A 16,859-nucleotide genomic window follows, 5' to 3' on the forward strand; every position below is an offset into this window, starting at 1 on the left:
GAGACCACTTACTTATACACACAGATACCAGTGCAAGGAATCAAGGCTCAAGAAAAATCAGGTAAATATGACACCACCAAAAGAATCAAATAAAGCTCTAACAACTGACCCAAAGAAATGGAGATGTATGAACTATATGACCAGGAATTTAGAATAAACCTCTCAAAGAATGTAGTGAACTATAAGAACACACAACTAAATGAAATTAGGAAAATAATGCATGAACAAAATAAGTTCAAAAAAGAAACAGAAATCATTAAAAAAAACAAAGCCAGCAAAATTCCTGGAGCTAAAGAATACAATGACTATACTGAAGAATTCAATAGAGAGCTTCAACAGCTAACATGACCTAGTAGAAGTAAACAGTTAGTAAACTAGAAGATGGGTTATTTGAAATTGTCCAGTCAGAGAAACAAAAAAGAAAAAGTAATGAAAAAGAGTGAAGAAACAATATGGATCTCATGTGATACCATCAAATGAAATAACACATGCATTATGAAAGTCCCAGAAGGAGAAGAGAAAGGGACAGAAAGTCTATTTAAAACAATAATGGTTGAAAACTTCCCAAACCTGAGAAGAGAAATGGACATCCAGATTCATAAGGCCCAAAGGACCCCCAAATAGGCTGAGCTCAAAAAAGGCTGCACCAAGACACATTACAGTTAAACTGTCAAAAATCAAAAACAGAAAGAATTTTGAAAGCAGCAAGAGAAAAGCAACTCTTCACATACAAGGGAGCTTCATAAAGCTACAGGTGGATTTCTCAACAGAAACTTGACAGGCCAGCAGTGGGATGATATACTCAAAATACTGAAAGAAACAATATGTCATCCAAGAATACTATACCCAGCAAAGCTGTCCTTCAGAAGTAAAAGAGAGATAGAGACTTGCCCAAACAAACAAAACCTAAGGGGGCTCAATGTCATTAAACCTGCCTTATAAGAAATGCTAAAGGACATTCTTCAAGCTGAAATAAAAGGATGCTAGTTAGCATCATAAAAACATATGAATATGTAAAACTCACTGGTAATGGTAAATATACAAAGTCAGATGATCTAATATTGCAATGGTGGTGTGTAATTCTCTTACAACTCTACATTAAAAGTTAAAAAACAAATGAATTTAAAATAACCATAACTATGAGAATTTGTTATTGGATACACAATGTAAAAATATGTAAATTGTAACCTAATAACCTAAAATGTGAGGGGGGAAGAAGTATAAATTTCTGTATGCTATCAAATTTAAGTTATCAGTTTAAATAGGGTGTTATAAATATATTTTATATACACCTCAGGTTAACCACAAAGGAAAAACCACAAAAGGTTATGATAAAGGAGTCAAAGCATACCAGCACAAAAAGGCAGCAAATGACTAAAGAGCTGGCAAGAGAGGAAGCAAAGAAGATAGGATCTACAAAACAGTTAGGAAAGAATTAATAAACGGCAATAGTAAGTCCTTACCTATCAATAGTTACTTTAAATATAAATGGATTAAATTCTCCAATCAAAAGGCACAGAATGCCTGACTGGATGAAAAAAAAACAAGATCCAACAACATGCTGCCTACAAGAGACTCATTTTAGCTTTAAGGATACACATAAACTGAGAGTAGAGGGATGGAAAAGATACTTCAAGGAAATATTAACCAAAAGAAAGTAGTAGTAGCTATACTTATATTAGACAAATAAGACTTTAAGCTAAAAATGGTCAAAACAAAGAAAGTCATTATATAATGCTAAAGGTGTCAATTCATCAAGATATAATAATTGTAAATATTTATGCGCCTAATACTGCAGCACCTAAATATATAAAGCAATTACTTAGAAAACTTATAAGGAGAAATAAAGAGCAATACAATAATAGCTGGGGACTTTAACACTCTACTCTCAACAATGGATATATCATCCAGAGAGAAAACCAATAGGGAAATATCGGATCTGAACAACACTATACATGAAATAGACCTAACAAACATATACTGAACATTCCATCAAAGAGCAACAGAATGCATTTTTCTCAAGCACCCACAGAACATTTTCTAGGATAAATCATAAGTTAGGCCACAAAACAGGTCTCAACAAATTCAAACAGATGGAAATTATAGTAAGCATCTTTTCCAACCACAAATGGTATTAAACTAGAAATCAGTAACAGAAGGAAAGCTGGAAAGTTCACAAATACATGGAAATTAAAATACTCCTGGGCTTCCCTGGTGGCACAGTGGTTGAGAGTCCGCCTGCCGATGCAGGGGCACGGGTTCGTGCCCCAGTCCAGGAAGATCCCACATGCCGCAGAGCGGCTGGGCCTGTGAGCCATGGCCGCTGAGCCTGCGCGTCCAGAGCCTATGCTCCGCAATGGGAGAGGCCACAACAGTGAGAGGCCCGCATACCGTAAAAAGAAAAAAAAAAAATACTCCTGAACCAATAGCTCAAAGAAATCAAAGGGAAAATTTTAAAATATCTTGGCACAAATAAAAATGTAAACACAAACACTTATGAGATGCAGCAAAACCAGTTCTAAGAGGGAAGTTTGTAGCTATAAACTCATACAACGACAAATAAAAAGAAATATCTCATATAAAGAGCCTGACATTACACATCAAGGAACTAGAAAAAAAACAAACTAAGCCCAAAGTTAGCAGAAGAGATAACCAGCAATCTACAGATTCAATGCAATGCCTGTTAAAATTCCAATGGCATTTTTCACAGAAATAGAACAATCCTAAAATTTGTATGCAACCACAAAAGACCCCAAACAGCCTAAACAATCTTGAAAAAGAACAAAGCTGAAGGCATCATACTTCCTGATTTCAAACTATATTATAAAGATATAGTAATCAAAAGAGTATGGTATTGGCATAAAAAACAGGTACACAGATCAATGGAAGAGAATAGAGAGCCCAAAAATAAACCCATGCATACGTGGTCAATTAAGCTTTGACAAAGGAGTCAAGAATATACAGTGAGGAAAGGACAGTCTCCTCAATAAATGATGTTGAGAAAACTGGCAGCCACAAGTAAAACAATGATACTGGACCACTATCTTACACCATACACGAAAAATTAACTCAAGGTGAACTAAAGACTTGAACCTAAGACCTGAAACCACAAAAGCCCTATAAGAATACAAAGGTGATAAGCTCCTTGACAATGGTCTTGGCAATGATTTTTAGATTTAACACCAAAAGCAAATATAAACAAGCGGGACTAGTCAAACTAAAAAGCTTCTGCAAAGAAAACCCAACAAAATGAAAAGGCAACCTACTGAATGAGAAAAAATATTTGTAAATTATGCATATGATAAGGGGTTAATATCCAAAATATATAAGGAATTTATAAAACTCAATAACAAAAAACAATCTTGTTAGAAAATAGGCAGAAAATCTGAAGAGACATTTTTCCAAAGAAGACATACAAATGGCCAACAGGTACATGAAATGGTGCTCAACATCACAGAATTATACATCAAAAGCACAATGCGATATCACCTCACACCTATTACAGTGTCTTTTATTAACAACTTATTGACCAGAGATGTATTAATATGTCTTTTGTTACCTGAACATTATTGACCAGAGACGTATCAATACATTTTTAGAGAGTGATACAATTAACATCGCCTTGAAAAGTTGTTAGAACTTAAAATTGATCAAGCGTTCATTAATCAACTTATGATTGTCGTTATCATTCACATTATTCTCTGTTAGGTTTTTGTTCCAACCTTGTGTATATTATAAATGCAAGTTTATTACCGTAAAATTTTCAAAAATGACACATCGTGAAATTCTGAGTGAAGAATTTTTTGGTCAATTTTATGCAGATACTTTCTCTGACTGTCCGAGCAACATATATACTAGTGTCTCAGAAGATGATAATTCTTCAGAATATAGTTGATTCAGACGATGTGAATATCAGACTAACAAAAAGACAAAAAACCTTAGTGATTGATTCTGATATGGAAAGTGAAAACGAAACTCACGGTGCTGGAGAATGCTCCTTTGCTTCTACAGAAGAGTGGATTGAAGACATTTCATGAAAACTAGAAGACTTTACAGGTGTGTCAGGTGTAACCACTGAATGTAATAACCCGAAAACATAACAGAATTAATTTTTTTTTTTGGCAATAACTTTTTCAAGTTGGTCGCTTCTCAAACAAACTTGTATCACCAACAGAATGAAAAATCATATACAGAGTATGGTAAGGCTTTAAAATGGACTGATGTAACCAATAGTGACACGAAGAAGTTTCTTGGATTAATAATTTTGGTGGGACAAATAAGAAAGTCACACTGGAAAGAATACTGGACTGATCCCTTACTTGAAACACCTGTCTTTCCAAAGATTCTGACGAGAATAAGGTTCAAACAAATAATGACAGCTCTTCACTTTAATAACTCAGAAACTCCACTTCCTACAGACAGAATTTCAAAAGTTAAACCTCTTTTGGATTATTTTCTACCAAAATTTCAATCGATCTATATACAAACAAGAGCTATCACTTGATAAGGCAATGATAAAAGTGGAGAGGACAACTCAAGACTCAAAACCTATAATCCCAGAAAACTTACAAAATATGGAATTTTGGTCAGGATGGTTAGCGAAAGTGAAACTGGATATATATGCTACCTTGAGATTTACACAGGTGAAGGAAAGAAACTACAACAATATTATCAGTCCTACAACCTTATCTTGGTTCACAGCACCATATGTACCAAGGCAATTATTACAACAGTGTGTCCACATCTGAAACACTGTTGAAAAATAAAACCATAGTTTGTGGGACTATAAGAGAGAATTGTGGTCTACCAAACCAATTAAAGGAGAAATCTAAAATCTACAGGGGGAGAAATGACATTCTCATGGAAGGGAGAAGTGATTCTTCTTATATGGAAAGACAAGAGGCTAGTCCGCATTGTGACAACTATTCATGATGCCTCCATAACATCTACAGGAAAGGAAGACAGGAGGACTGGCCATCAGAAAACTAAGCCCACTTGTATATTAGAGTATAATAAATATATGAGGGACTTCCCCAGTGGTACAGTGGATAAGACTCCGTGCTCCCAATGCAGGGGGCCCGGGTTCGATCCCTGGTCAGGGAACTAGATCCCACATGCATGCTGCAACTAAGAGTTCGCATGCCACAACTAAGGAGCCCTGGAGCCGCAACTAAGGAACCCGTCTGCCGCAACTGAGCCCACGTGCTGCAACTAAGGAGCTGGCAAGCTGCAACTAAGGAGCCCACCTGCTGCAACTAAAACCTGGTGCAACCAAATAAATATTTTAAAAATAGAATCATATCAAAAACAAAACAAAACACAACAAAAATGTATGAAAGGAGTTGATCGATTGATCAATATCTGGCAAACTTCAATATCCTCCAGAAAACTCGAAAATGGTATAAGAAAGTGGGTTACTGTTTGAGTAAATACAGTTTATTCAATGCATTTAAAATTTACTGTAGCCTTAATGCACATAATAAAATGACTTAACAAGCAATTTTTGTTAGCAGTAGCTAGAGAATGGGTAACTGACCAGTCTGGTGAATATAGTGGTAGTCCCACACCTGGTGCTTCTTGTGGCATTTCTAAAAGAGCCCCTCCACAAAGATCCACCTTGTTGACTATCAGGTAAAATAAAAGAACATATTCTATATGAAATAATACCCACAGGACTAATAAAAAATGACACCACAAAGTGTAGAATCTGCTCTTCCAGGAGAAAGCACAGTGAAAAGTATATTTGTAATACATGTTCTTTCCCCTGCACAGAGGTGCCTGCTTTACTGCCTATCACACTCTAACGAAATAATAGAATGCTTTAGTAAGACATGTACTAAGTTTCAAATAAATACATTAAGTGAAAAAAAAGTTGTTGATATTTACTCAAACACAGGTGTTTCAATATTCACTTACATAACAAATTGCCAGCCACAGGCGTTAGTTTCTGCAAAAATCCCCCCGTCAGTAATGTGTTAGAAAGGGAAGAAATAATGAGTGTTGGCAAGGATGTGGAGAAAAAGAAATCCTTGTGCACTGCTGGTAGGAATGTAAACTGGTGCAACCACTATGGAAAACAGTATTAAGGTTCCTCCAAAAATTAAAAATAGAACTACCATATGATCCAGCAATTCCAGTTCTGGGTATATATCCAAAGGAAACAATAACACTAATTTGAAAAGATATATGCATCCATATGTTCACTGCAGCATTATTTACAATAGATAAGACATGCAAGCAACCTAAGTGTCCATCGGTGGATGAACAGATAAAGAAAATGTAGTACATACACACAATGGAATATTATTTAGCTATAAAAAAGAAAAACACTCCTGCCAATTGTAGCAACCTGGATGGAACCTGAGGGCATTATGCTAAATAAAATAAGTCAGAAAGACAAATGCTATTTGATCTCACTTATATGTGCAATCTAAAAGAAAAAAATAAAACGAAAAACCGAAGTCGGACTTCCCTGGTGGCACAGTGGTTAAGAATCCACCTGTAAATGCAGGGGACACGGGTTTGAGCCCTGGTCCTGGAAGATCCCACATGCTGTGGAACAACTAAGCACGTGCACCACAACTACTGAGCCTGTACTCTGGAGCCCGCGAGCCACAAGTACTGAGCCCGTGCACCACTACTACTGAAGCCTGCACACCTAGAGCCAGTGCTCCACAACAAAGAGAAACCACGGCAATGAGAAGTCCGCGCACCACAACAAAGAGTAGCCCCCACTCGCCACAACTAGAGAAAGCCCACATGCATTAACGAAAGACCCAATGCAGCCAAAAATTAATTTTAAAAAAAGAAGAAGCAATTAAAACAAAAATCCAAAGTCACAGATACAGAGAACAGATTAGTGGTTGCCAGAGACAGGGGGTGGTGGAATGGGTAAAACGGGTGAAAGTGGTCAAAAGTACAAATTTCCAGTTATAAAAAGTAAGTCATGGGGATGTAATACACAGTATGGTAACTATAATAATACTATATTGTATATTTGAAAGAAAGTAAACCTTAAAAATTCTAATCCCAAGAAAAAAGAAAATCTTATAACCGTATGGTGATGAATGTTAACTAGACTTATTGTGGTCACCATTTCTTGTTGTGTACAAATATACAATCATTATATCGCAAAATGAATATAATGTTGTATGCCTATTATATCTCAATTTAAAAAAAGGGATAAAGATTAGAGCAAAAGTAAGTGAAACATGGGACTTCCCTGGTGGTGCAGTGGTTAAGAATCTGCCTGCCAATGCAGGGGACACGGGTTCAAGCTCTGGTCTGGGAAGATCCCACATGCTGTGGAGCAACTAAGCCCATTTGCCACAACTATGGAGCCTGTGCTGTAGAGCCTGCAATCCACAACTACTGAGCCCATGTGCCACAACTCCTGAAACCCACACACCTAGAGCCCATGCCCCACAACAAGAGAAGCCACCGCAATGAGAAGCCTGTGGACCACAACAAAGAGCAGCCCCCGCTCACTGCAACTACAGAAAGCCTGTGCGCAGCAACAAAGACCCAATGCAGCCAAATAAATAAATTAATTAAATAAAATAAATGAAACAGAGAACAGGAAAACAATAGAAAAGTTTAATAAAACAAAGAACTGGTTCTTTGAAAAGGTAAACAATTATTGACAAAACTTTAGCTAGACTAACCAAGGGAAAAAAAGAGGACCCAAATAAATAAAATTAAAAATGAAAGAGGAGACATTACAACTGATACCACACAAATACAAAGGATAATAAGCAACTACCGTTAACAATTTTATGCTATAAAACTGGACAACCTAAAAGAAATGGATAAATTCCTAGAAACATATCACCTACCAAGCCTGAATCATTAAGGACTAGAAAGTCTGAACAGACCAATTATGATTAAGGAAACTGAATCAGTAATCAAAAAAAACTCCCAACAAAGAAAAGCCCAGAATCAGATGATTTCACTGGGGAATTCTACCAAACATTTAAAGAATTAACATCAATCCTTTTCAAACTCTTCCCAAAAACTCAAGAGAGGGAACATTCCCAGACTCATTTTAAGAGGCCAGCATTACCAGGATACCAAAGCCAGTTAAGGACACTACAAGAAAAAATTACAGGGCTACTCAGCCATCCAGTGGTTAAGACTCTGCGCTTCCACCGCAGGAGGCCCAGGCTTGACCCCTGGTCAGGGAACTAAGATCCACATGCCACACAGTGCGGCCAAAAGAAAAAAAAGAAAAAGAAAAAACTACAGACAAATATACTTGATGAATATAGATGCAAAAATTCTCAACAAAATACTGGCAAATTGAATTCAACAGCACATTAAAAGGATCAAATACTAAGATCAAGTGGAATTAATCCCTGGGATGCAAGGATGGTTTAATACCCAAGTCAAATGTGATGCATCACATTAACACAATGAAAAATAAAGATAATATGATGATCTCAATTCATGCAGAAAAAGCATTTGAGAAAATTCAACATCCACTGATAATAAAAACTCCCAACAAAGTGGGTATAACAGAAACATATCTCAACATAACAAAGGCGATATATATGACAGCCCCACAGCTGACATTGTACTCAACGGTGAAATGTTGGAAGCTTTTCCCCTAATAACAGGAATAAGATAAGGGTACCCACTCTCACCACTCCCATTCAACACAGTATTGGAAGTCCTAGCCAGAGCAATGAAGCAAGAAAAAGAAATAAAAGCCATCCAAATTGGAAAGGAAAAGGTAAAATTACCTCTATTTGCATAGCACATGATCATATATACAAAAAAATCCAAGAGACCATTAGAACTAATAAATAAATTCAGTAAAGTTTCAGGATAGAAAATCAACATACAAAAATCAGTTGCTTTTCAATACACTAACAATGAACTATCTGAAAAAGAAATAAAGAAAACATCCCATTTACAATAGCAGCAAAAATGGTATATATATAAATTTGACCTAGGAGGTAAAAGGTCTGTAGATGGGAAACTATAAGACACTGATGAAAGATATCCCATGTTCATGTCTTGGAAGAATTAATATTGTTAAAATGTCCATACTACTTGGGAGATTGGGATTGACATATATACACTAATATGTATAAAATAGATACTAGTAAGAACCCACTGCATAAAATAAATAAATAAAAAATTTTTTAAAAATGTCCATACTACACAAAGGCATCTGTACATTCAATGCAAGGTCCCTACCAAGATTCCAGTGGCATGTTTTTTACAGAAGTAGAAAAAACAATCCTAAAATTCACATGGAACCACAAAACACTCTGATAGCCAAAGCAATACCAAGAAAAAAGAACAAAGCTGGAGGCATCACAGTTCCTGATTTCAAACTTTACTACAAAGCAAGAGTGATCAAAACAGTATGGTACTGGCATAAAAAAAAGACGTACCAATGGAACAGAATCAAGAGCCCAGAAATAAACCCATGCATATATGGTCAACTAATACATGACAAGAGAAACAAAAATACTCCATGGGTAAAAGATACTACCTTCAGGGCTTCGCTGGTGGCGCAGTGGTTGAGAGTCCGCCTGCCGATGCAGGGGACACGGGTTCATGCCCCGGTCCGGGAGGATCCCACATGCCGTGGAGCGGCTGGGCCCGTGAGCCATGGCCGCTGAGCCTGCGCGTCCGGAGCCTGTGCTCCGCAACGGGAGAGGCCACAACAGCGAGAGGCCCGGGTACCGCAAAAGATAAATAAATAAAGATACTACCTTCAATAAATGGTGCTGGGAAAACTGGACATTCACATGCAAAAGAATGAAAATGAATCTTACACTATACACAAAATATACACTATACACAAAAATTAACTTGAAATGGATTAAAAACTTAAATGTAAGACCTGAATCCATAAAACTCCTAGGGAAAAAAGCTCCTTGATGTTGATCTGGGGCTACTCAAACTAAAAAGCTTCTGCACAAGCAAAAGAAACAGTCAACAAAATGAAAAGGCAACCTACAGAATAGAAGAAAATATTTGTAAACCATATCTGATGAGTTAATAACCAAAATATGTAAGGAATCATACAACTCAATAGCAAAAAACCAAAACAAAACAAAAAATACCATTAAAAAGATGGGTAGGGCTTCCCTGGTGGCGCAGTGGTTGAGAGTCCGCCTGCCGATGCAGGGGACACGGGCTCCTGCCCCAGTCTGGGAAGATCCCACATGCCGCGGAGCGGCTGCGCCCGTGGGCCATGGCCGCTGAGCCTGCGTGTCCGGAGCCTGTTGCTCCGCGGCAGGAGAGGCCACAACAGTGAGAGGCCCGCGTACTGCAAAAAAAAAAAAAAAAAAAAAAAAACAGATGGACAAAGGAACTGAATAGACATTTATGCAAAGAAAATATTCAAATGCCCAACAGGTACCTGAAAAGATGTCCAACATCACTAATCATCAGGGAAATGTAAATCAAAACCATAAAGAGATAACACTGTACCCCTGTTAGAATGGCTACTATCAAAAAGAGATAACAAGTGCTGGTGAGGATGTGGAGAAAAGGGAACCCTCATGCACTACTGGTGGGAATGTAAATTGGTGCAGCCGCTATGGAAAACCGTATAGAGGTTCCTCAAAAAATTAAAAATAGAATTACGACATGATGTAGCAATTCCACTTCCGGATATATAGCCAAAGGAAATGGAATCACTATCTCAAAGACATATCTGCACCCCGATATTCAATATAGCATTATTTATTCAATATAGCATTATTTATGGTAGCCAAGACATGGAAACAACCTAAGCATCCATCGATGGATGAATGAATAAAGAGAATGTGGCATATTTACACAATGGAATATTATTCAGCCATAAAAAAGAAGGGAAATCTTGCCATTTGTGACAACATGGATGATCCTTGAGGGCATTATGCTAAGTGAGATAAGTCAGAGAAAACCAAATAGTGTATGATCTCATTTATATGTGTAATCAAAAAAAAACCAAACTCACAGAAACAGAAAGTAGACTGGTGGTTGCAAGGTGGCAGAGGGAAGGGTGGTGAAGGTGGTCAAAAGACACAAAGGGCACATATAACTTCCACTTACATGATGAGTAAGTTCTGAGGATGTAATGTGCAGCAGGGTAAGCAATACAGTATTATACACTTGAAAATTGCTCAGACAGCAGATCTTAAAAGTTCTCAACATACACACAAAAAAACTGTAACTGTATGAGGTGATGAATATTTTAACTAACCTTATTGTGGAAATCATTTTGCAATATACACATATATCAAATCATCATGTTGTATACCTCTCACTCATACAATGTTATAAATCAATTATATCTCAATAAATCTGAGAAAGCTATAACTTTAATATAATTAAAATTTAATTAAAAAAGAAAAAGGAAGACCAGAGTACTGTCTCCTCCCCAGTGGGTCCCACTAGCCACCTCTAGGATTAACTACTAGAGGAGAAAGCACACGGGGTCAGGGAAGCCCTGTTCCGTCTGCCCTCTGGCTGCTGCCTGGGAGTTGCTGGGTCTTAACCTACAAAGGAGCAGGTTGCTGCTTTGAGCTAAGGGAGATGGAAGAGACACAAGACCATGAGTTTCCTTGGGGACCTCAGAGCCCCTGTCTTGGGGAGCTGGATGTGTAAGGAGCCAGATCCTGCTATGATCCAACCAAGAGCAGCCACTGAGGGAGCAACTGAGAGCAAACCCCAAGCCAGAAGGTTTCAACGCACAAGTGGGACTGCTTTTGATGCTCGCTGAACATTCCCTGGGCTCTGGCCTGGCTCCAGTTAGCAAGACAGCCACTAGGACAGAGGCGCAAGGACAGCTCACCAGGCAGCTCTCTAACCCAAACTCTCAAGAAAGAAGCTGACACAAGCTGAGGCCCAAACACAGCACCATCCTCCAGAACCAGATCTTGCCCTCTCTCCTCCTTTTCCTTTTCCCTTTGTCTTCATATCCATGGTTATTTCACCAAATATTTATTGAGTATAGACTGTCCACCCAGCAAGGAGCCAGGCACCACGGGAGAAATTTGTTCATTCAACAAACACAACGTTTCAGACAGTGATCTGGAAACAAAACCAATCAATCCCTGACCCAAAGAATGAAAACCACCAAAATGTCTATCAACTGATGAACAGATAAAATGTGCTACATCTATACAACAGAACGTCAACAATGAAAAAGAATGAAACATGCTACAAGACAGATGAACCTTGAAAACATTGTCAAGTAAAAGAAGCTACTCACAAAAGACCACATACTGTGTGATACCATTCATATGAAATGTCCAGAACAGGCAAATCCATGGAGACAGAAATTAGATGAGAGGTTGCAAGGACTGGGGGAGTGACTGCTAACAGGTACATGGTTTTGGGGGAGAGATGAAAATGTTCTGTAACTGACTGTAGTGATGGCTGCACAACTCTGTGAGTATACTGAAAACCAGGGAATTGTACACTTTAAATGGGCGACCTGTATGGTATGTGAATTATATCTCAATAAAGCTGATATTTTAAAAAATCTCTGCCCTGATGAACGGGGAGAAAAGGGGAATCCAGAACAATAATAATGTAACCATATGTAGTGTGCCAAATATCAGTGCTTTGGGGAGAAATAAAGCAGGGAAGGGAAACAGTACAAGGAAGGGATCTGAAACTGTTAGAGAATGGAGACAGATGGCTTTACTCAGGATGCAAACCTGAAAGAGCTTAAGGAGCCAGCAGGCACCTATCGAGGGGAAGAGTACTCCAGGCAGCAGCTCCAGGAAACGCTAGTGCTCACAAATGCCTGGCAGATTGAGTCCAGCTGACAGCTAAGAGCCCTAAAGAGCTGAGTGCTGGGAGAAAGGGAAGCCCACAGCTGGTTGGACAAGGAACTCCACGTGCAGTTAAGGGTGTCCAGAACTCCAAACACCGATTCAGGGGCCCATAGCAGGAGTTCTAAATTTATCTGTTGAATGATTGACTAATGAATCAACCAACTCTGCCCCAACACAGCCCCCAGCCCCACCTGTACCTGGAGGACCCTGTTACCTTTCCAGCCCAGTTTGATGTTCCACTCATAGAAGAAAATCAGCTTTCCTTTGCGGCTGCTGCAGGAAGCCTCGCCTTCCGCCTGCTTCAGCTCACTGATCTCGCAACGGCCAGCCTCATTCTCCACAGCAATGCCCACCAGGAGCTCGCGGAGCTTCCCCTTGGACCAGCTGGTGGCATCCCGCTCTGTCCTGCCGAGGGCAAGAAGGGCAGAGCCGTGAATGGAAGCCCCCACTGGTGTCCACACGCCCACCCTGAGGAATCAGGGTAATGCCCTGGCCCAGTCCAGATCAGCCCAATTCCTCTCAAGCAGCTGTTGGGTGGTACTTTGTCTTAAAAACACTGGTTTATTTGGGGGAAAGGAGGTCTCGAACTCTCACCTGGTGGAAATGGAGGGGTAAAGCCTGGGCCACATGAAAAGGTAATTATAACTGAAATAACTTTTATCGTAATAAGACAAATTATCAAGTGTTTTCACACAGATATTATCTCATACAATCTTCCCAAATAATGTTCCCATTTTAAGGGGTGGAAATGAGCAGAGAGAAGTCCATTAAGTGTCCACGGTGACAAGGCTGGGAAAGGAGAGGTCAGCTCTTCCCAACCCCAAGCCAGGACTCCCCCAGGGAAGGATGCCCTCACAGGCTAAGGCTTTGCTCTGCCCTGGACCTGCCTCAGCATCACCTTGATGGCCTTGAGGTAGCGCAGCCCTCAGAGGAGCAGAGCAGAGAACATCACTTCCTGAAGCTCTGACTGAAGAGTGAGGGGCAAAAATCAGCCCAAACTCCATATGAGATAGAAAAAGGATGGGTAACTAGTAAGAACTCCTAGAAGGCAGGGCTCATCAGAGACTCATCAAGTTAAATGTGGAGTTGAGATCCAAATTCCTGTTCTTTCCAATACATACGTCTCACACACACACACACACACTTTCTACCTTCATTTTAACTCCCCCAAACTTCAAGGGGCTGGGGGGGAGGGGCGGCGCGGGGAGAGCTTCTAAGGTCAGAGACTGCCGAAGCTGAAGCGGTAAGTCAAGAATGACTTCTATTCCTGGGACCCAACCCAACTTTCAAAAAAGAGGAAAGTGAAGTCCCACAGCCGTTGCAGATAAGACCCCGGGTCTTCAGGCTCCAAGGGCTCCGCAAGCCCTGAGGCTAAAGACGAGCATCTGCACCTGTGCAGCCCCCAACCCTCCCCACTCCCCCGGCCCAGGGCCCACCATGGCCCGGGAGGCGCCCCGAGACACCCGGCCGCCCCTGCACCCGGGTCACAGGGCGCCGGGCGCTCGCAGAGGGTCCCCACCCCCACCCCGCCCCGCCGGCTCCGGAGGGAGGAGGCCCGGACACCGCGGCCCCGGCCCCTGCCCGGCCGCACCAGTGCCAGTTGTTCACGTTGGTCCCGTCCTCCCGCTCCTCCACGATCCAGCGCGGGTCCCCCTGGCCCCACTTGGCCATGTCTGCGCCGCGGCGCGGCCTCAGCGGAGAACAAGGAAGAACCGCGGCAGCGCTACGGCTCCGTCGCCGACGTTTCCGGCCTTCGAGCCCAAGATCAGAGCGTTCGCAGCGCCCAGAAAGTGCCAGAAATCCCCGCCCCCTGCGCCACCCGGCCCCGCCCGCCCCGCTCGCCCCGCTGCGGAGCTCGGGGAGAGCTGGAGCTGGGCTGGTTCCGAGGGGCGGGGGCGCGGGGCGGGGCCCGGAGGGTGGAGGGGGCGGGGGGCGTCTGGGCTCAGGAAGCCCGCCCCCGGGAGGGGGTTGGGCCCGAGGCGGGTGCGGGCCAGGAGGGGAGGGGTCGGGGCCCAGGAGACCCGCGTCGGGGCCGGCGGTGGGTAGGCTAAGGGCCCGAGCCACGGCGCTGGGGAGGGGGCGACCTGAGAGGCCGGGTGGGGTTTGCGGAGGCCTTGGGCCCCGCCGCGGGTCTCGCAAGTGCACGGGCTGGGGAAGGCCGGACGCCTCTCAACGGTTCGTTATTATTACTGCAGCGATGACCTTCAGTGCTGGCAAGCGGGGCGTTGAGTAAGGGGCGCCTGAGAGTTGCACCGGGGCTGCAGACAGGAAACGGCCGTCGGGCTGCCACCGGCAGTGCTGACGGTGTTCGGTCCTCTAGAGGACACGACCCTCGCGAGCACTTGGTCACCCTGTTTGCTGTGCGACCGACTTGCTGAGGTCGGAGCGCGCCCACGATGCGAGGCGGAGGTGGTCTCGGCGGAGCGCGCCGTGTTTACACCGTATTCGTTTTCTGTTTAAAGTTCCTACGGAGTTGGTGCACTCTGGCTTTCTCCTGGACGCCAAGTCTCACGCCTTTCCGCCACCTGTCCAAGTAGCAGGAGCTACCAAGTTCCCAGTTACTTCGGGAATGTTTACATTTTATTCATATAATAGTCCTTTCTAGATGACAAAAGAATGTGATTGCAAGCGTATATTACTGCAGCTCGATTCAATTTTACAAAAGTTAATTGGGTATTAATGATTCCTTTAACGAATTTTCACCTTTCAGCAAAAACTTTGCGCCAACTATTTGGGAAATGTTGCTGACAGGTCTGTGGATATTTATTTAGCAGGCAGAACAGGTATGGAATTTTGGAAGTCTGGAAGTACCTCACTGTTCTGTTCCACTGTGATGGACTGTCCTCTGCCTGTGGTCTGTTCTCCTCAATGAAATAAACTGGTAGAGAATACTTTTCTCCATTTGCTTACTGGAGCTACTACATTCCAACGTCATTTTCCAAAAAGCTACAACAGTTTTGTAAGCAGACTGTTTACCAAGTGTTTTGACCCCCAAACAAAATGACATTTTGATTTCACCTTTTACACTTCACCAAATGCATGGACAACTAACACAAGGTATCAGATAGAAAAGAATCGGATGGGCAATACTAGTGAGTACTGTTTTCTTGTGAATTTTATCCAGTTCATAAAGAATATTACCAATGGAACAGCACATAGTGAGATATGTATCATTGGAACCTGGGGTAAGACTTACAAGAAAACTTACGGTATATGAAGTATTGAGAGTAGTCAAAATCAGAGGGACAGAACAGTGTTGCCAGGGGCTGCGGGGAGAGGGAAGTGGGGAGTTATTGTTTAGTGGGTATAGAATTTCAGTTTTACAAGATGAAACAAATTCTGAAGATGGAGGGTGGTGATGGTAGCACAACATTATGAATGAACTTAACACCACTGAACTGTACACATAATGGTTACAATGGTAAATTTTTTATGTGTATTTTACCCCAATAAAAAAATTTTCAAAAAACAACCTCTAAATCCATGAGTGAAATGTTGCTGGGGAAGAGGATAATCATGAAATATGGAGGTATATCAAACATACCCCTGCTCAGTTTACTTACTAACTACATTCAAAAGGGAAAAGTAATCTTTACAAGGGAGAAATCTGGCAACTAACCACCTTAACCAAATGGTCAAACTCAGCATCACCAACAATGGAGCAAACTGACATGTGTACACCATCACCTAAGTAGCATTCCTGCCAAAAATGCTTATTCTAATCACGAGGAAACAATCAGAAAAGTCCAAATTGAGGGAAATTCTGCAAAATGGATCTGGCCTAAGCGCTACAAAAATAAACATTTCATGAATGTCAAAAGAAGACTAAAGAGAGGTGGCAATAGATGCAATGCTTGATCCTAAATGAGCTCCTGGATCCAAAACAAACAGTTTAAAATGACATAATTGGGGAAATTTAAATTGCATTTCAGACTGCATGCTGGATAATGTGTCAATGTTAAATCTTCTGAGCAGTTAAACTTTGGTTACAAACGAGAGCATTCTTGTTCTTTGGAGATTACATGCTGAAATATTTATAGGTAAATTGTCATGATGTCTGCAATTAACTCA

At 41.3% G+C, this 16,859-nt stretch overlaps 1 protein-coding gene across 5 annotated transcripts in view; it reads right to left on the reverse strand.

The window, feature by feature from the left end:
* The window catches only part of AHSA2P (activator of HSP90 ATPase homolog 2), a 34,979-nt gene extending 20,420 nt beyond the window's left edge, over positions 1–14,559 (reverse strand). Inside the window, exons 1-2 of one of the 5 annotated variants that reach the window (XM_022597189.3) lie at positions 14,380–14,559; positions 13,003–13,193 (exon numbers count right to left, since the gene is read on the reverse strand). In XM_022597189.3, the coding sequence (XP_022452897.1) occupies positions 13,003–13,193; positions 14,380–14,459 (271 nt within the window). In that variant the 5' untranslated portion in view covers positions 14,460–14,559. Of the gene's footprint in view, positions 1–9,502; positions 10,286–13,002; positions 13,194–14,379 lie in introns of those variants that run through there. The other 4 variants (XM_022597193.3, XM_089923135.1, XM_089923134.1 and 1 more) reach the window with 4 other exon arrangements.
* Positions 14,560–16,859: the final 2,300 nt, after the last annotated feature.

The sequence above is a fragment of the Delphinapterus leucas genome, chromosome 13 (assembly GCF_059928025.1).
Source record: "Delphinapterus leucas isolate spDelLeu-1000000601 "Yukka" chromosome 13, BTC_Dleu_Yukka2, whole genome shotgun sequence".
Classification (NCBI taxonomy): domain Eukaryota; kingdom Metazoa; phylum Chordata; class Mammalia; order Artiodactyla; family Monodontidae; genus Delphinapterus; species Delphinapterus leucas.